Source organism: Bos mutus, chromosome 20 (assembly GCF_027580195.1).
Source record: "Bos mutus isolate GX-2022 chromosome 20, NWIPB_WYAK_1.1, whole genome shotgun sequence".
Classification (NCBI taxonomy): Eukaryota; Metazoa; Chordata; class Mammalia; order Artiodactyla; family Bovidae; genus Bos; species Bos mutus.
In genome coordinates this window covers 29,795,265-29,810,155 of record NC_091636.1, presented here as the reverse complement: position 1 = coordinate 29,810,155, position 14,891 = coordinate 29,795,265, and the positions used below count along the sequence as shown (strand labels likewise).

Here is a 14,891-nt window from a genome sequence, read left to right as displayed (position 1 = left end):
GGTTTGTATTTTTGTTTTGTTTGTTGTTTAGATGAGGCGTCCTGCACAGGGTGCTAATGGTGGTTGGGTGATGCTGGGTCTTGTATGCAAGTGGTTTCCTTTGTGTGAGTTCTCACTATGTGATACTCCCTACGGTTAGTTCTCTGATAGTCTAGGGTCTTGGAGTCAGTACTCCCACTCCAAAGGCTCAAGGCTTGATCTCAGAACTTATGACATGTGTCAAAGTCAACTAAGATGAAAATTCCTGGGATAAATGCTTTATTGTGATATTCTCTGTATTGCAGGGGTGTGAAACCAGACTCACGAAATCTCCTGAGATATGCATGCAATTGACACGTCCACTGTGTCCCCACCACAGCCAGATCATCAGCTTCAGCTTCTTAGTGCTGGAAGAGGGTCTTCCTTATTGCCATTTCCAACCTCTGACAAGGAGGAAAACTTAGTGCACATTCCTCAAACCTCTGAATTGTTTTGTCAATGGATATTTAGGTTGTTCCCGTGCCTCCTGAGAAACCTGTATGCAGGTCAAGAAGCAATAGTTAGAACCAGACATGGAACAACAGACTGGTTCCAAATTGGGAAAGGAGTACGTCAAGGCTGTATATTGTCACCCTGCTTATTTAACTTCTATGCAGAGTACATCATGAGAAACGCTGGGCTGGAAGAAGCACAAACTGGAATCAAGATTGCCAGGAGAAATATCAATCACCTCAGATATGCAGATGATACCACCCTTATGGCAGAAAGTGAAGGGGAGCTAAAGAGCCTCTTGATAAAAGTGAGAGAGGAGAGTGAAAAGGTTGGCTTAAAGCTCAAAATTTAGAAAACTAAGATCATGGCATCTGGTCCCATCACTTCATGGGAAGTTGGTGGGGAAACAGTAAAAGCAGTGTCAGACTTCATTTTGGGGGGCTCCAAAATCACTGCAGATGGTGATTGCAACCATGAAATTAAAAGATGCTTACTCCTTGGAAGGAAAGTTATGACCAACCTAGATAACATATTAAAAAGCAGAGACATTACTTTGCCAACAAAGGTCTGTCTAGTCAAGGCTATGGTTTTTCCAGTGGTCATAGATGTGAGAGTTGGACTGTGAAGAAAGCTGAGCGCCAGAGAATTGATGCTTTTGCACTGTGGTGTTGGAGAAGACTCTTGAGAGTCCCTTGGACTGCAAGGAGATCCAACCAGTCCATTCTGAAGGAGATCAGTCCTGGGTGTTCACTGGAAGGACTGATGCTAAAGCTGTTTGGCCATCTCATGTGAAGAGTTGACTCATTGGAAAAGACTCTGATGCTGGGAGGGATTGGGGGCAGGAGGAGAAGGGGACGACAGAGGATGAGATGGCTGGATGGCATCACTGACTCCATGGACATGAGTTTGAGTGAACTCCAGGAGTTGGTGATGGACAGGGAGGCCTGGCATGCTGCAATTCATGGAGTCGCAAAGAGTCGGACACGACTGAGGGACTGAACTGAACTGAAGGTGATAATAATATTAACAAAATAAGTGGTGCTGAGGACGTGGAAGAATGGAACTTTTGTACATGGTTGGTGGGGATATAAAATGGGGCAGCCTCTGTGGAAAACAGTATTCAGTTCTTCAAAAACTTAAAGGTCATGTATGACCCAGCAATTTCATATCTATGTATATACCCCAAAGAATTGAAAATAGATACTCCAAAAAATACTTGGATACAAATATTAGTAGCTACACTATTCACAACTGCCAGAAGGTGGACACAACTGAAATGTCTATCATGAATAAAGTGTGGTGTATACATACAACGGAATATTACTCAGCTCCAAAAAGGAATGAAGTGGTGATACATATTACAACGTGGATGAAGCTCTAAAACAGCATGCTAAATGAAAGAAGACAGACACAAAAGTTCACATAGTGTATGATATAACTTATATGAAATACCCAGAAAAGGTAAATCTACAGAGAGAGAAGCAGGTTGGTAGTTGCCAGGGGATGGGAAGGAAATAGGGGCAGAGACTACTTACTGGGTATGGGGTTTTATTTAGGGATGAAAATATTTTGGAATTAGAGATGGTGACTATACAAAACATTGTGAATGTACTAAACACCACTGAATTGTTCCCTTTAAAACGGTTGATCTTATATGACTAATTTCACATAAAAAAAAAAAGTTAACTGATAAAAAGACAAAAAGAAAATCAGTAACAGCCTGCCAGATGGGTTTTCAGAGTGTCATAGTTTTTAAGAAACTTAATAGGTGAAGGATGCATCTTCCTATGACTAAAGGATTCGTCCCAGCTTGGCTGCCCAAGACTCAGTCCTGCAATGAACATCTCTTGCTTAGGGTCCCCTTGCAATGCTGTGGCTTCATCAGCTCTCACTTGGCTGAATACTGAGGAGATGGATGGAAGTAAAACAGACCTCTCCCACCGGAAGGTCAAACTTATACCTAAGCATTTCTAACTGCCATTTAAATTTACTAGCATATAAAAGTAAAACACCCAGTTACAAACCCTAACTCTGAGCCATTCAAAAGGCTCTTGATTATATATGAGAACTTGTAAGTGTTTAAAACTTAAGTGTACCTAGAAGTTTGGGCTTAATCCTTTTAAACAAGAAACAGCAGAAGCAAGTGGTGATAATCTACCCTTTGTCCTAATTTTAGAATGTGAATAATTAACCTTCCAGGGGGGAAAAAAGCAGAATTTTAAGAGTAGTTCAATCCAATAAATGTTCAGTTTAGAAATAGGTCGGTCCTGCTGGTACAGACTGTTACTCCTGATTTATTGCAGTGGCAATTCCCATGAAATCAGTCATTACTTCAGTTAAACTATTGAAGCATTAACGCCTTAAATTCTGCTTTCAGGCACTTAAATATTGGACAATACTGATTTTTATGGGGATTATGGTAGAAAGGGCTTGTGGTAAAAGGCATTAAAAAGTTCACATTGTTGCTACATCAAATTTTGTTAACAAAAATGCTAAGTTCCTACAAATTTTCAATTCTAAAAATAAGTTTTTCCCAGGTAAAATCGATAATACTTAGTGATTACTGTTTAAGGTTTATATCTTGAATAAATATCTATTATAGTACCCAACTATACCAGTGTTTTTGTTCAGCAATAGACTTATAAGAATAAAAGCTGGTGGTGCAGACAGCTGGGCACCTTATAATACAGAAAGACACATCCTTCCTGAATCTCTATGGGGGAAACTAGTTACCAAAATGTCCCAAGAAATTTCTTCTCCAAAATGTCACATCATTGTAAGACGGCTTTCAGGCATCAGTGTGTTGGTAACTGCCCCAGTGTAGATTACCTAGTTACCCTAACTACCTTCTTTCAAATAGAAAAAAAAGAAAAAAGGAATAGGAAGAGGAGGAAGAAAGAGGAGAGGGAAGAAGAGGAAGAAATAATAAATGAGAGTAATCTGGTTTCCCTGCCCCAGAAGCAATTAACATTGGAAAGCCAATGGGCCAAGCTAAACATTAACCACTGCTTTTGGTTGGCCTTTGACAGCACAGGGTAGAGATATCCACCTGGCTTTCAGAAACCAGCTAGGTGGGTTCAACATCTAACCTCACCACTGAGAAGCAATGTGACCTTAAATAAGTTCATCAGCCTCTCTGAGCCTTTGTCTCTCCACGCCCCAGTACAAATCCCCACCAGTCTCCCGGAATAGTAGGTCTCAGTGAGAGAACCTGCTTAAGTTCCCATCTGGAGGCACCCTGCCTCTCCCGTGGTCTAAAGCACTGACGGCTTAATCTGGAAGGTTTGTTACTAATTTTTATGCTATTCCAAGAAGTCAGGACACAGCTGATGCTACTGTGTTTTTTATTAGAAAACAAATTAAATAAAATAGTGATTGATTCTATATAAAATTGAATTTGAGTCCATGGTTCATGGCGGGGAAGGCTCAGAAGATGGAGACAAGGATGTGGTAGTAGCAGTTTCTTTTTCTTCGTATCTGGGAGGCAGTTCAGATAAGAGATGGAGCGTGTGGGAGGTCTCAGAGGATGAAGCGGTCCCAGAAATAGTATATATCAATTCACAATCTCTCTCAGAGGCCGCGCCTTGGCCCTCAGGAGTTGGGGACCTATGAAGAAGAAGAGGGAACGTGAACGGGAGAAGAGGAAATCAGTCATCACGCTTCAATACCAGGTGCTTTTCACATGTTTAATTACATGCATTTGGAAGCATTTGCAAGGGCTTCCAGAGTAGTTTCTTCCCATATATATTTTGCGTAGATATGTTTTAACTTCTTACCCCTTACTGTCCTTAGCGCTGATTGTAATATTAAGACAGTTTCATCCCTGTTGTCATTCCCCTTGTCATTGAAAAGACAAAGGCTACAAACATATAGTGAAGTGAAGTTGCTCGGTCGTGTCCGACTCTTTGCGACCCTGTGGACTGTAGCCTACCAGGCTCCTCCGTCCATGGGATTTTCCAAGCAAGAGTACTGGAGTGGGTTGCCATTTCCTTCTCCAGGGGATCTTCCCTATCCAGGGATAGAACCCAGGTCTTCCGCGTTGTAGGCAGACACTTTACCATCAGAGCCACTATTCACACAAACATATAGATGCCTTCCAAAAAGAACATGCACACACACACAGCTACTCTTCTCTGCTACTTCATCTGGAGACAGCTAACATAAGGGAGACAAACGTATGCAAATAGAAAATTAAATCATTAAGCCAAAAGCTTGAAGGGAGTTGGGAAGGCATCCTGGTTAATGGAGGGGCTCCAGCAAAGGGCAGACCTGCATCTACACTTCCACCCTGCTGCTTTTGAGCTGTTTGATCTCTAAGCCTCAGCTTTCTCGTCTGTAAAATGGGGGTGATGGCAATGTCTACCTTCTAAGGAACTATGAGAATGATATAAGGAAATGGAAGAAAAGCCAGACTCTGGCATAGTAGCGGGAGTCGTTTTTAGTAGCAGTAATAGACATTTATCTATTTATCTCTGTGAAATTCATCACTGGAGAAAAGAATTCACAAACAGAATTCTCCAAATTCCAGAACCTAACCTCCCTTTCATCCACTCAGGGCAACTCCTGCATTCGCCCCTGGTCGGATCTCCAGCTCGCCACCCAGTCTGGAGCACTAGACTGTGTATCCTAAAACATGAACAACCCGGTAAGGCAGCACTCATCCCTAGCATGCCCAGGTCCCTAGCAATCTTTTGGGTCCCCCTTCTCACTGCCTTTAAAAAATGTGCCTTTCAAAAGTCAATTTTCACTGAGTGCTGCTCTGTCCTGGGAGATTTTTCAGCGATCCTGCCTTCACTTCCTACACCCTGGGTTCCCATCTGGGAAGGTACAGTGCCTTCACCAGCCCTGGCATTTCCCAGAACTCCTTCCTTTCATACCCTCCCTGCCCGTGGATTCTCCACAGGTTTCTGATGCTTCTGACCTCTTGGTTTCAGCTGCCTCTTGGCCATTCCATCTCCAGGACCTCAATTCCCTCCAAGCTCAGGCCCGTCCAGTCTCCCTCCAAGGCCCAGGCCTTGCTCTGCTTCCACCACAAGCCAGACATTCTCTTCTCCTGATTATACGAGCCCGTTCCCATCCTCCTCAGTCAGGGACCTCCCCTGTCCCTGTCTCTCACCCTTGACATCACAACCTCTGATTTTCCCATCATCCTCCACCACAGACTCCCTCCCATACTCCTCCTCCCCACTCTTTTTTTTTTTTTTTAAGGAAATGCTCTATCATTTTATTTAATTTGGCCACACCACACGGCATGTGGGAATCTTAGCTCCTTGACCAGGGATTGAACCCACGACCCCTGCAGTGGAAGCACAGAGTCTTAACCACTGGACCACCAAGAAGTCCTGCTCCTCCCTTTCTGATCACCACAGTCCCAGGCTCCTGTTACCTCCAGCCTTTCCATGATCATGAGTCAGCCTCCTAAATGGTCTGGCCGCCCTCAGCCTTTCCCCAGTCGGAGCTGAGCTAACCACTGCTCGCATTCCGTTGCTGTAACTCCTCAGCTTTCAATGGCATCCCTCTGCCTCAAGGAAAAACACTCACATTTATACTGTTTAATGTGACTCCAGGCAGGCCTCCTAATTTGTGACAAATGGGAAGCCTGGGGGATGTAAATGGGAATCTAACATTTCTCTTCAATCAGTCTGAGAAGACTCTGAGGCCCAGGGAACAACTTAAAATTGAGGGGAAAAGACTGGCATGCTCAAGGCCGGGTGCAGGCTGATTTCAGTCAGTCACTCAAGTATCCCCATTAGATATCAGAACCTCTGTACATTCTGGGGGTCTCCTGGGACCCCCACACCTCCCACAGTCCACAGCAGCCTAACTTAGCAGGGGCCTCCTGAGTTCTGGTCCAGCGCTCAGGCTGGCTGACAGGTGGTCCAGCATTTTGAGACCCAGTTCTGCTACAAGCGCATACAGATGCCTGGAGAAGGCTTCACATGAACCTGGCGTAAGCACGCTTATAATTTTTAACTTATGTGCTAGCCAAAGTTTCCTGGAAGGTACTGTGAATATTAAGACGATAATTCTGACATCATGTCAGCAAAATAGATACTCCTCCTTGATGGTTACACCTGTATCACAGCATAAAGCTGACTTGGCCTGAAGACAGGCATAGGCCTGAAAAGGTTCAATGTTTCTACACTTCCAGTTCAAAGGGAGAATCTTACCCAGATTGAAAAATACTGTAATATGAAGGTGGGCTTTCATCTGGAAGCAAACCGTCAGTCCCAGGACTCCGGGCAGCTGCAGAAGCTGAAGACTCAGGAAAGTAAGGTGGTGGAGGGGGTGGGAATATGATCACGGCATCACCTAAGGAAACACAACATTTTGTTGAAGATGGATGAGTAATAAATGTAAGCAAATGAGCAAGAGCTAAAGACATTAATTATACATTTGGCCCATCTATAGCAAAGGTCAGAACAGCAGAATTGAAAAGTGGGCCTATCAAATTTACAGATTTGAGAATAGAGGTCACTAAGGAACTGGAGGAGAGGAAAATAGAGTTAGAGTTTAATGGAGGCAGAGATTCTGTTCAGGGTAACGAAGAAACCTCCAGGAATTGATAATGCTGATGGTTGGCTGTACAACATGGTGAATGGACCGAATGCCACTATACATTTAAAAATGATTAAACTGGTAAATTGTAGGTTATATCTTTTTTACCATATTAAAAAAACAGCCTACATTTCATAGCAAGTCTCAGCTAAAGCGTTTCTGGCCAGTGTTTGCTAACAATGTTCCTTATCTCCCCTGGGATGTCCACTGCCGTCAAGTTTTTATTTCCCACTTACAGTTTTAATTCTTCAAAAGTCAGCTGTTGGATAAAGCGCCTCTGCTCCTCAAATGCAGTTTCAGCCTCTGGACAAATGACGGCACAGCCACAATATATCCCTCATCCCTATTTCCACAAATGTGGTTTCCATTCTTGCTGAGCTTTATTATCTACCAATGTTTCTTCCAAGCTTTATCAAAGAAAGTCAAACTCAAAGCAAAGCTAGGGTTTTTCTCCCCCCTGCATTTTTTATTGCTACTGTTCACTCCAGAACACATTCCTGTGTTTTGGGGAGGGGAACAGGGGACCAGATACAAGCTCAGATTCCAACTCAGAATGTACTAGATGAGTTGCCCGGAACCTTCTAGACGTGGCGGCACCACTATGAAGAGGTCTGAGGGCCACCTCTGCTAAGCTGGCCACTCCACATGACAGCTCGGGAAGAAGGAAGGAGGAAAGGACTTTACTTCCCTTCAGGGAGGAGACTGGTTTCTACGTGGCAGTCCTGATGCTTGCAGGGTTCTCGAAAGTGACCGGGGTTCCACTCGCCAGTTATTACCCGGCGTGGCCGAAACAAGCCCTTTGCCCTCTCCAGGCCCCAGCCCACATCTGTAAACTGCAGGCAGTAACTGCACCTGCCTCAGAGGACAGATAGGAGGACCAGATTCATATGAGGGGTTAAGACGGTGCTGCGCATGGAACAAGCTCTCTCAGAGGTCACACACCCTCAGAGGGACTTTCTCCACACCCAGCAGCAAGTGGTGCCTGTTTGCATGTCTGAAGAAACACTCCCAACTGGCCGTCTGGCCAGTGGCTCCACTCTCCCCCTTGTTGCCTCAAATGCCTCCCCTGCAGAAAACGCATAAACTCCACCCCTCCTTCTGCAAGGAGATGACAATTGGAGCTTAAAATATGCGTGGCTAACTGAAGCTCGAAAAACAATGGTGGTTGTCTTGGGATTCTCATTTGATTTTTTCAAAAGGTCTTGGTAGGTTGGAGGAAGGTAGGTTGAGTGTTCACTTTAATTACACACTGCAGGACAAAGGAGCTGGAAATAAGCCTCCAAAGCAGGCCAATCACCTATCAAACACAGACAAGGAAGTACTCCTCCTCCAGCCATCTCCAAGGCTTACCCAGCCCTCTGCCAGGTCTGTGCCCAGCTCTCTTGCTATCCCTGGGAAACTCCTGGCTCCCTTTCACTATGGGGTTTCTCCTGCAGGACTTGCTGTCCTCTGTGGGTTGACCGGTCACCTGCTTGTGTATCCAGGGCCCAACACCAGGTGTGCCCACAGTGCGTACCGTGCATCTGGTTTATCTACTCTGTCTTCTGTTCTGGGAAGAGCTGAGTTCTGGCACTTGGATAAGATTTGCCTCATATCACCCTCACTTTCCCTCATAAGGCAGAACTGACCATTGACAGACAATGTCCAGAGTCTTAACAATTGTGCGAAAAGGCATGATTTCTAAAGATGTAAACCCTATTCCATAATATCAAAGGAGAGAAAGACAGTGAATTACAGTGCCAGATTTTCACAAATTTGATAGGACTTAAATGGTTATATGGAAAAGATTTTAAACTCTTCAGTGCCAACATCAGGACAGAAATGCTCAGGAATCACCACACCCCTGCTCCAGCTCTGCCCCCAGTTCCCCCTGATTCCAGTTACCAGGAGTAAGGCTGGACCCCCAAACTCCCTGATAGTAAACCCAAAGGGCACACTCAATACACCCCCACCTAAGTGGAAGAACATGAGCGTCCCACGAGTATATTTTTTTGGCTCGCACTGTGTTCCCCAAAAGAACTAAGAGCATCTATAATATTGGGTGAGCCTTTTCATCATTTAACAATGACTCAGGACACCAGGTGAAGGATGAAGCCTGCAGAAATAGAATTACAGCAAGTGTCCCGGGAGGGCCTATGTGAGCACATGCGTGCCCACCGCCTCAGTTAGGATCCTGGCTCTGCCACCCGCTAGTTTGTGACCTTAGGCCAATTACTTGGGATCCTTGAGCCTCGGTTTCTTCATCTTTTACATGGAGACACTAAGTATCTGCCACAGTGGACTGTTGAGGGCATGGATGAATTTCACGTAACAGGCTCTTGAAGAGCGCACACTAAAACACTTAGATCGTTATTTGGCCCAAGAATAAGCTCTATGTGTGTTAGCGATTATTAACAAATAACTAGTGTTGATGTCACCATAAGTGTATAAACGCACAATTAAGTAAGCTGGGAGCTTCAACCCTGACGGAACACAATGATCATCTATAAATCCATCCGCCCTTCCTCTCTGAGGCCAATACCATGCAAAGCCCACAGCCCCGGGAATCCTCCCAGTGAGAACTGCCGGCTCAGCAGACAGCCTCACCCACGAGAAACAGCTCACTTCTTCCCTGTTCCCTCCACAGTTTCTGCTCTGTAATCCCCTTTGCCCACCCAGCCTTTTAGATGTTAAGGCTGTGCCTTCACGGTGGGAGACTGAAATAAAACAGCGATTTGCAAAAACAAGCAGCGATGGGGGCTTTTCTTTCTGTGTGAAGGTGAGACCAGAGCTCCTGATGTGGTTCTGTGGGGGCCTGACCCCGGGACATGGCGGGCCTGACCCCGGGACCCCTGACCTTCTGCAGGGGGACCCAAAAGGAATCTCTGGGCATCCCACAGGGCAAAGAAGTGACCAGGGCAGTCACATTTCATCTGTATCTATGCCCCTGCTCCCAAACTTTGCCCCGACCCTGAAGTCAAGGACAAAATTACAGAAGATGAAGAATAAGGTGGACAAGAGTAGAGAAGACTCCTCCAAAATGTGGAAGACCAATGGACTTGCAACAGACTCAGAATCCTAGAATGTCAGTGCTGCCAGGAAACTCAGAAGTGCAGTGTTCATTTTACAGGAACACAAAGTAAGGCCAGGAGAAGTTAAGGACTTCCGAGGGCAGCCAGTCAAGGATAACCAGTGATGAGAACCCACGTTTTCAACAACCAGAAGTGCCATAAGAGTTTGCTGTGAGAATAACAGGGAAACAGGGTCACGTGGCAGGTCCCTTAGGTGACAGAAGGCTCCCAGGGTAGCCTCACGACCTCTCACTGTCCTCTTTATTTGCCCTGCAACCTCAGTCAAGGTCACAACTCAATGTCCTGACGCTTTTGTTAGATAATAGGGTTTTGCTGGGAGGAAAGGATGTGCTGAGTGATTCTTACGGGGATAATGACAGAGGCAGAACTGTGTCTGTGTGCATCTATGTGTGTGTGAGAGAGAGAGAAGGACAGACAGACAGAGGACAGAGACGAAGAGAGAGAATTTAGGCCAGACCCAAAAGCAGCCTTGATGTTGCAGCCACGGTGATATGAACAAGCAAAGGAAAGACAGCGACCCACCTACGGTCACCTGGATGGGCTCCAGGCTCTGGGTTTGTCTCTCTTCACTTTCAGAAGCATCCTGGTCCCCATTCAAATTGCTTCTCTTCTTAACGTGGGCGACCACGAAGAAACACAATCCCACAAGCACAATCAAGGGACCCAAGATCTGAAGGGACAAGAATCCACAGATCTGGGGCTCTGAGTCAGCTGTGTCTGTCTCATTCAGTGATTCCTGCATCCAGTCTGAGCCGCACCCAGGTACCCAAATGCCCAGTACGCTGATGAGCATACCGCTCGTCAGGAACAGAAACCCAAAGATGAGACACTGGACAAACTGGCGGCTCTCCCCACAGAGGAAGGGTCGGTCGGAGTCCGCCTGGTTGTTGCCTCGCAGGCGCTCCTCAGTTTGCTGAAGTCGTGCCCGGGAGCGGGCCAGGATCACAGCCCCCAGCCCAACCACGGCACACGCGGGCCCAGCGATCTTCAGCATCATGCTGCAGTCTGGGAAGGTTTTGTATTGGCATGCCTGGAACCCAAAGATGGAGAGCAGAACTCCCACGCACAGCAGGATGGCACCGATGACAAAAAGGAAGAAAATGAGCTTGCTGACATGCCTGTCTCCCCGGACCCCGTCTGGCTCAGCAGCGGCTGCAGGAGACATGGCCAGGAGAGGCCCCTTGCCCGAGGTGGGTGGGATGTATGGGTTCCCTTCGATGGTTTTAGCAGCTCTGCAGACATAACCAAACACCAAATTATAAAAGGGCTACAGGTGTTCCTGTCCCGCCCTGTTCTTTTCCCAAAATCACACTAGGACGAAATCATAAGGAACAACTTTGTGGAACTGATACACCGTAGAACAATGAGTTGGTTCATGAGTCAGAGGAGCTGGCATTCAGAAACTCCTGAATATGTACTTTTATAAAGATATGTAAGAAGGGGAAATGCATTTGCCAGGCACCTAAGAGTATCTTGAAAACTCAAAAGCCATGCAACAAAAGTAACTGGGTGTGGCTTTTCCTGTTATGAGTCCTATGGACTCACTTCCCCAGGCCAAACATACACACACACAATGGTAAGTGAAGGAAGAACCACACGGATTGTTTTGATTTATTGACATCCTACATTTCATCACAGCTGCTCTGAGCATTTCCAAGTGGGTAAATTTTCTCCTTCAGTAATTAACTTTCCATTTCCTCTTTTAGACTGCAGCAACTTTCCATTCCTGGCTTTATTCTAAGGCTCCATCTACAGAAGACCCAAGTTCAACAGTTTCAATGGAAGGCGAAGGCGGTTCAGGAACACAGTGAGTTTGGGAGAGATTAAGTTAATATTGTCAAAATGTGAGTCTTGAGACCTCAAACAGGCACACACTGGGGTTGCCCTGAAATCTGATGGTCTGGTTACAGGGTCTCAGATGACTTGGGGGGGTCTGGCACAGTGGGCCACGTAGACCTTGTCCCCCAGGTGGGCAGGTGGCCTCCTGCTCCCCTTCCTTCATGGGGCCACCCACTTCCACAAAAAGTTTCGGCCCCATTAAAAATATGCAGCTGATAAAAATCACCAGTTACAAAACACTAAACAGCAAGAGAACTTTGACTCTGAAAGAGTATCCATGAAATCAAGTGGGAAAGCAGCTTCCACAAGACCACCCGAGCCCTGTACTTCAAAGGTCTCCTATATTAAATGTACCCCCAAGCAGTGGGTCACGAGTTGTCTACTTTATACAGACTGAGTTTATCAGCCAGTTACCTTGTCTTATGCTAATGAATGGAATATTTTTCCAGGACCCTTCTAGTCAGGGCACTCAAAAAGACAACCCCAGTGTGAAGAACATATTCACTTACTCAAAGAAAGAAAACTTGAAACATATTCTATGCCACTTGCCTCCATGATCCCATGAAAGAGCTAGAGATTGAGTCGCTAAAGCCAAGGCCATCTTGACAAATGCAAATCATGTGCAAGTAGCGTCAGTTTCAGTAAAGAAAGGAAAGGGCTGATCTTATTCTAGGAAGTGCTTTTCCAGGAATAAATAAGATAAAATCAGAAGGAAGTTGGAGTGAGAAGGAAATAGAAGTGGGAAACAAGTTTGTACTTTACACTTGGACAAACTATATTTATGAAGATGAAATTAAGCTGAAACAAACACTGAAAGTATTGCCCAAGTTAAAAAACAAAAAGATTCTGAATCCTGTAATATTTTTTGCTGGTCTGGAGATAGAGATGAAGGGTGACTCTGCTACAAAGCCCTATCAATTCATTGTAGGGTAGTGTTTTGAGTTTGATGTGAGTCACAAGGCTTCAGTTGCCTTAAGGAAAATTCCCAAATACTAGTAAAACCTAAATTTGGATGTGTAGCTTCCTTTCCATGGACTAATGGACTAAGTACTTGGCATAGGTAGTTAATCCCCCATTCAAGTTAGTACGTGAGTAGTTCGTCCATCTCTTTGCCCGCCACCCCCGACCACCGATGCGCTCACACAGTGGCACAGATATCTTTAGTAATAGGAAAGTAAACCTTTCCCAAATACCAGCCTACACTTCATTTCCCCAAAGCCAAATCCGCCTCACGACGCTGTTTGCCAAGGACATTTCCAAATGAGCAGCGGGTCAACACGTCCAAAGCGCTGTGTTTGGGGGCTGACGCAAAGAGAGGCAAAGCCCTTCCTGGCAAAGAGCTCTGTGAGTTTCGAGCGCCAGAGCTCCCGCTGGAGCAGGTTTAGCGAGGCTGTTCCGCGCGGCGCCGCTCCGCGCACCCCGCCTGGATGCTAAACTCAGCGCTCGGCCCGCGACCGCAGAGCGCGGTCCCCAGGGGTGCGGAGGAGCGCGGGGCCCGGGGCGCTTACCTGAGGCTCGGTCTTGCGAGCGCGCTGCCTGCGCCGGCAATCGGCTGGCAGCACGGGCCGTTGGCACCCGGCAGAGCGCGGCGCCCGCCCCCGCCCGCGGCCTGGCCGGCGCCCGGCGGCCCCGCGCTCTCCCACCTGCGCGTCGGGGCGCGGAGTGTTTACAGAGGACGCAGTGCGGGGAGGGCGCAGCGGCGCGGGCCGGGCGGACTGGCCGGAGCTGGCCGCCGCCGGGTGCTGCCCTTGCGGGCCAGAGGCGCGCCGGCTCCGGGGTGGAGAGTGAGGGGCAGCTTTGGGGCCCGGGAGGCTCCGCGTCCGTACCGGTGCGCGCAAGGAATCCGGGAAAAGTGCCCCCCGCCGCCACCTCCTTGGCCTGTGGCCCTCGGGCAGGGGGCCGAAGCTGGGGTTCTCCTGGCTGTCCCAAGTCACAAGGCGACGGTCGCGATCCGGGCGGCGTGTAGGAGGCGGTTCCCTTCCGGGCCTAGAGCCCAGAATTTGGGCTGGGAGTGGGGGAAAAGGGCAGCTCCTGCCCCTCTCTTCGGCTTGACCGCCGCCTAGGCAGGGGTCCCCAGGTCTCCGCCGCTGCGCCCTCTGCGACGGTCCACCCAGTGGCCTGTGGCCCTCCTGCCGCTCCGGAGATCTTGGCCGGGGTCAGTGGAGCGAGCCTCTCACCGCGAGCGCCCGGACGAACAGGTTACAAAGAAACGTGCGCTCCATTGGTGTGGGAGATAAGGGTCCTCCCTGCCTTCAGTCCTAGCTCCGAGATTCACGTATGGTCACAGCCCCTGTTTGCCATCGAACTCCCTTCCCAGTTCTCAGTCGCTAATGATTTGCTGGAATTAAACTGGTAACTTTGCCCTTGAACCAGGCGGTTTCGGGATGGGTTTGCTAATCCCCGTGCTATTTGTAACCTGCCCCATATAACACGTGACACGGAATTAACTGTGCCAGTTTCCACACCAGAGGTCAGGGCGCTGTGAAAGGTGAGTCAAGCTCAAACAGGGGAGCGCCCTGAGCCCTTCCCCATCCCTGCCACTCCTCTCTGGGATCCTGTCCACTTCTGAAACCCAGTCAAGAGTTCACAACCATTGCCTTAACCTTTTGAAAGAGTAAGCGCCTTGCATGCCTAATACAAGTTGTCCCCAGTCCTTTTCCACTGCAGTAAAGATTGAGTTGGTTTAGCTGATTACAGAAGTGAGAGGGAGACTCAAAGGGGCCAGAGGGAGGCAAATAGGGAAGGGTGGCCACCTGGGCTCTGCAGCCCAAAGGCTGGGCGGGTGAGACAGGGCTCCCTCGGGGAGGAAGGCTGGCAGGGTCCAGTGGGAGGGGTTTGCTGGGCCACTGACCGCAGTGCCAGAAGATTATTACCATCTTGAGTATCATCACCCCTTGCTCTGGGCCAGGTTCTGTGTTACCTACTTCACCTACATACAGCCTGTGTGGGGTT

At 47.6% G+C, this 14,891-nt stretch overlaps 1 protein-coding gene across 2 annotated transcripts; it reads right to left on the bottom strand.

Moving 5' to 3' along the window:
* Positions 1 to 3,816: 3,816 nt before the first annotated feature.
* Positions 3,817 to 14,308, bottom strand: TMEM171 (transmembrane protein 171). 2 transcript variants are annotated; one of them, XM_005889329.3, is made up of 4 exons: positions 13,448 to 14,308; positions 10,623 to 11,332; positions 6,642 to 6,783; positions 3,817 to 4,077 (listed from the first exon to the last, which is right to left on the bottom strand). In XM_005889329.3, exons 2-4 carry the CDS (start codon positions 11,263 to 11,265, stop codon positions 3,882 to 3,884), a joined length of 981 nt encoding a protein of 326 aa, XP_005889391.2. In that variant the 5' UTR covers positions 11,266 to 11,332; positions 13,448 to 14,308; the 3' UTR covers positions 3,817 to 3,881. The 2 variants fall into 2 exon arrangements, with proteins under 2 accessions (XP_005889391.2, XP_005889390.2); XM_005889328.3 differs by having other exon boundaries at positions 13,766 to 14,308.
* Positions 14,309 to 14,891: the final 583 nt, after the last annotated feature.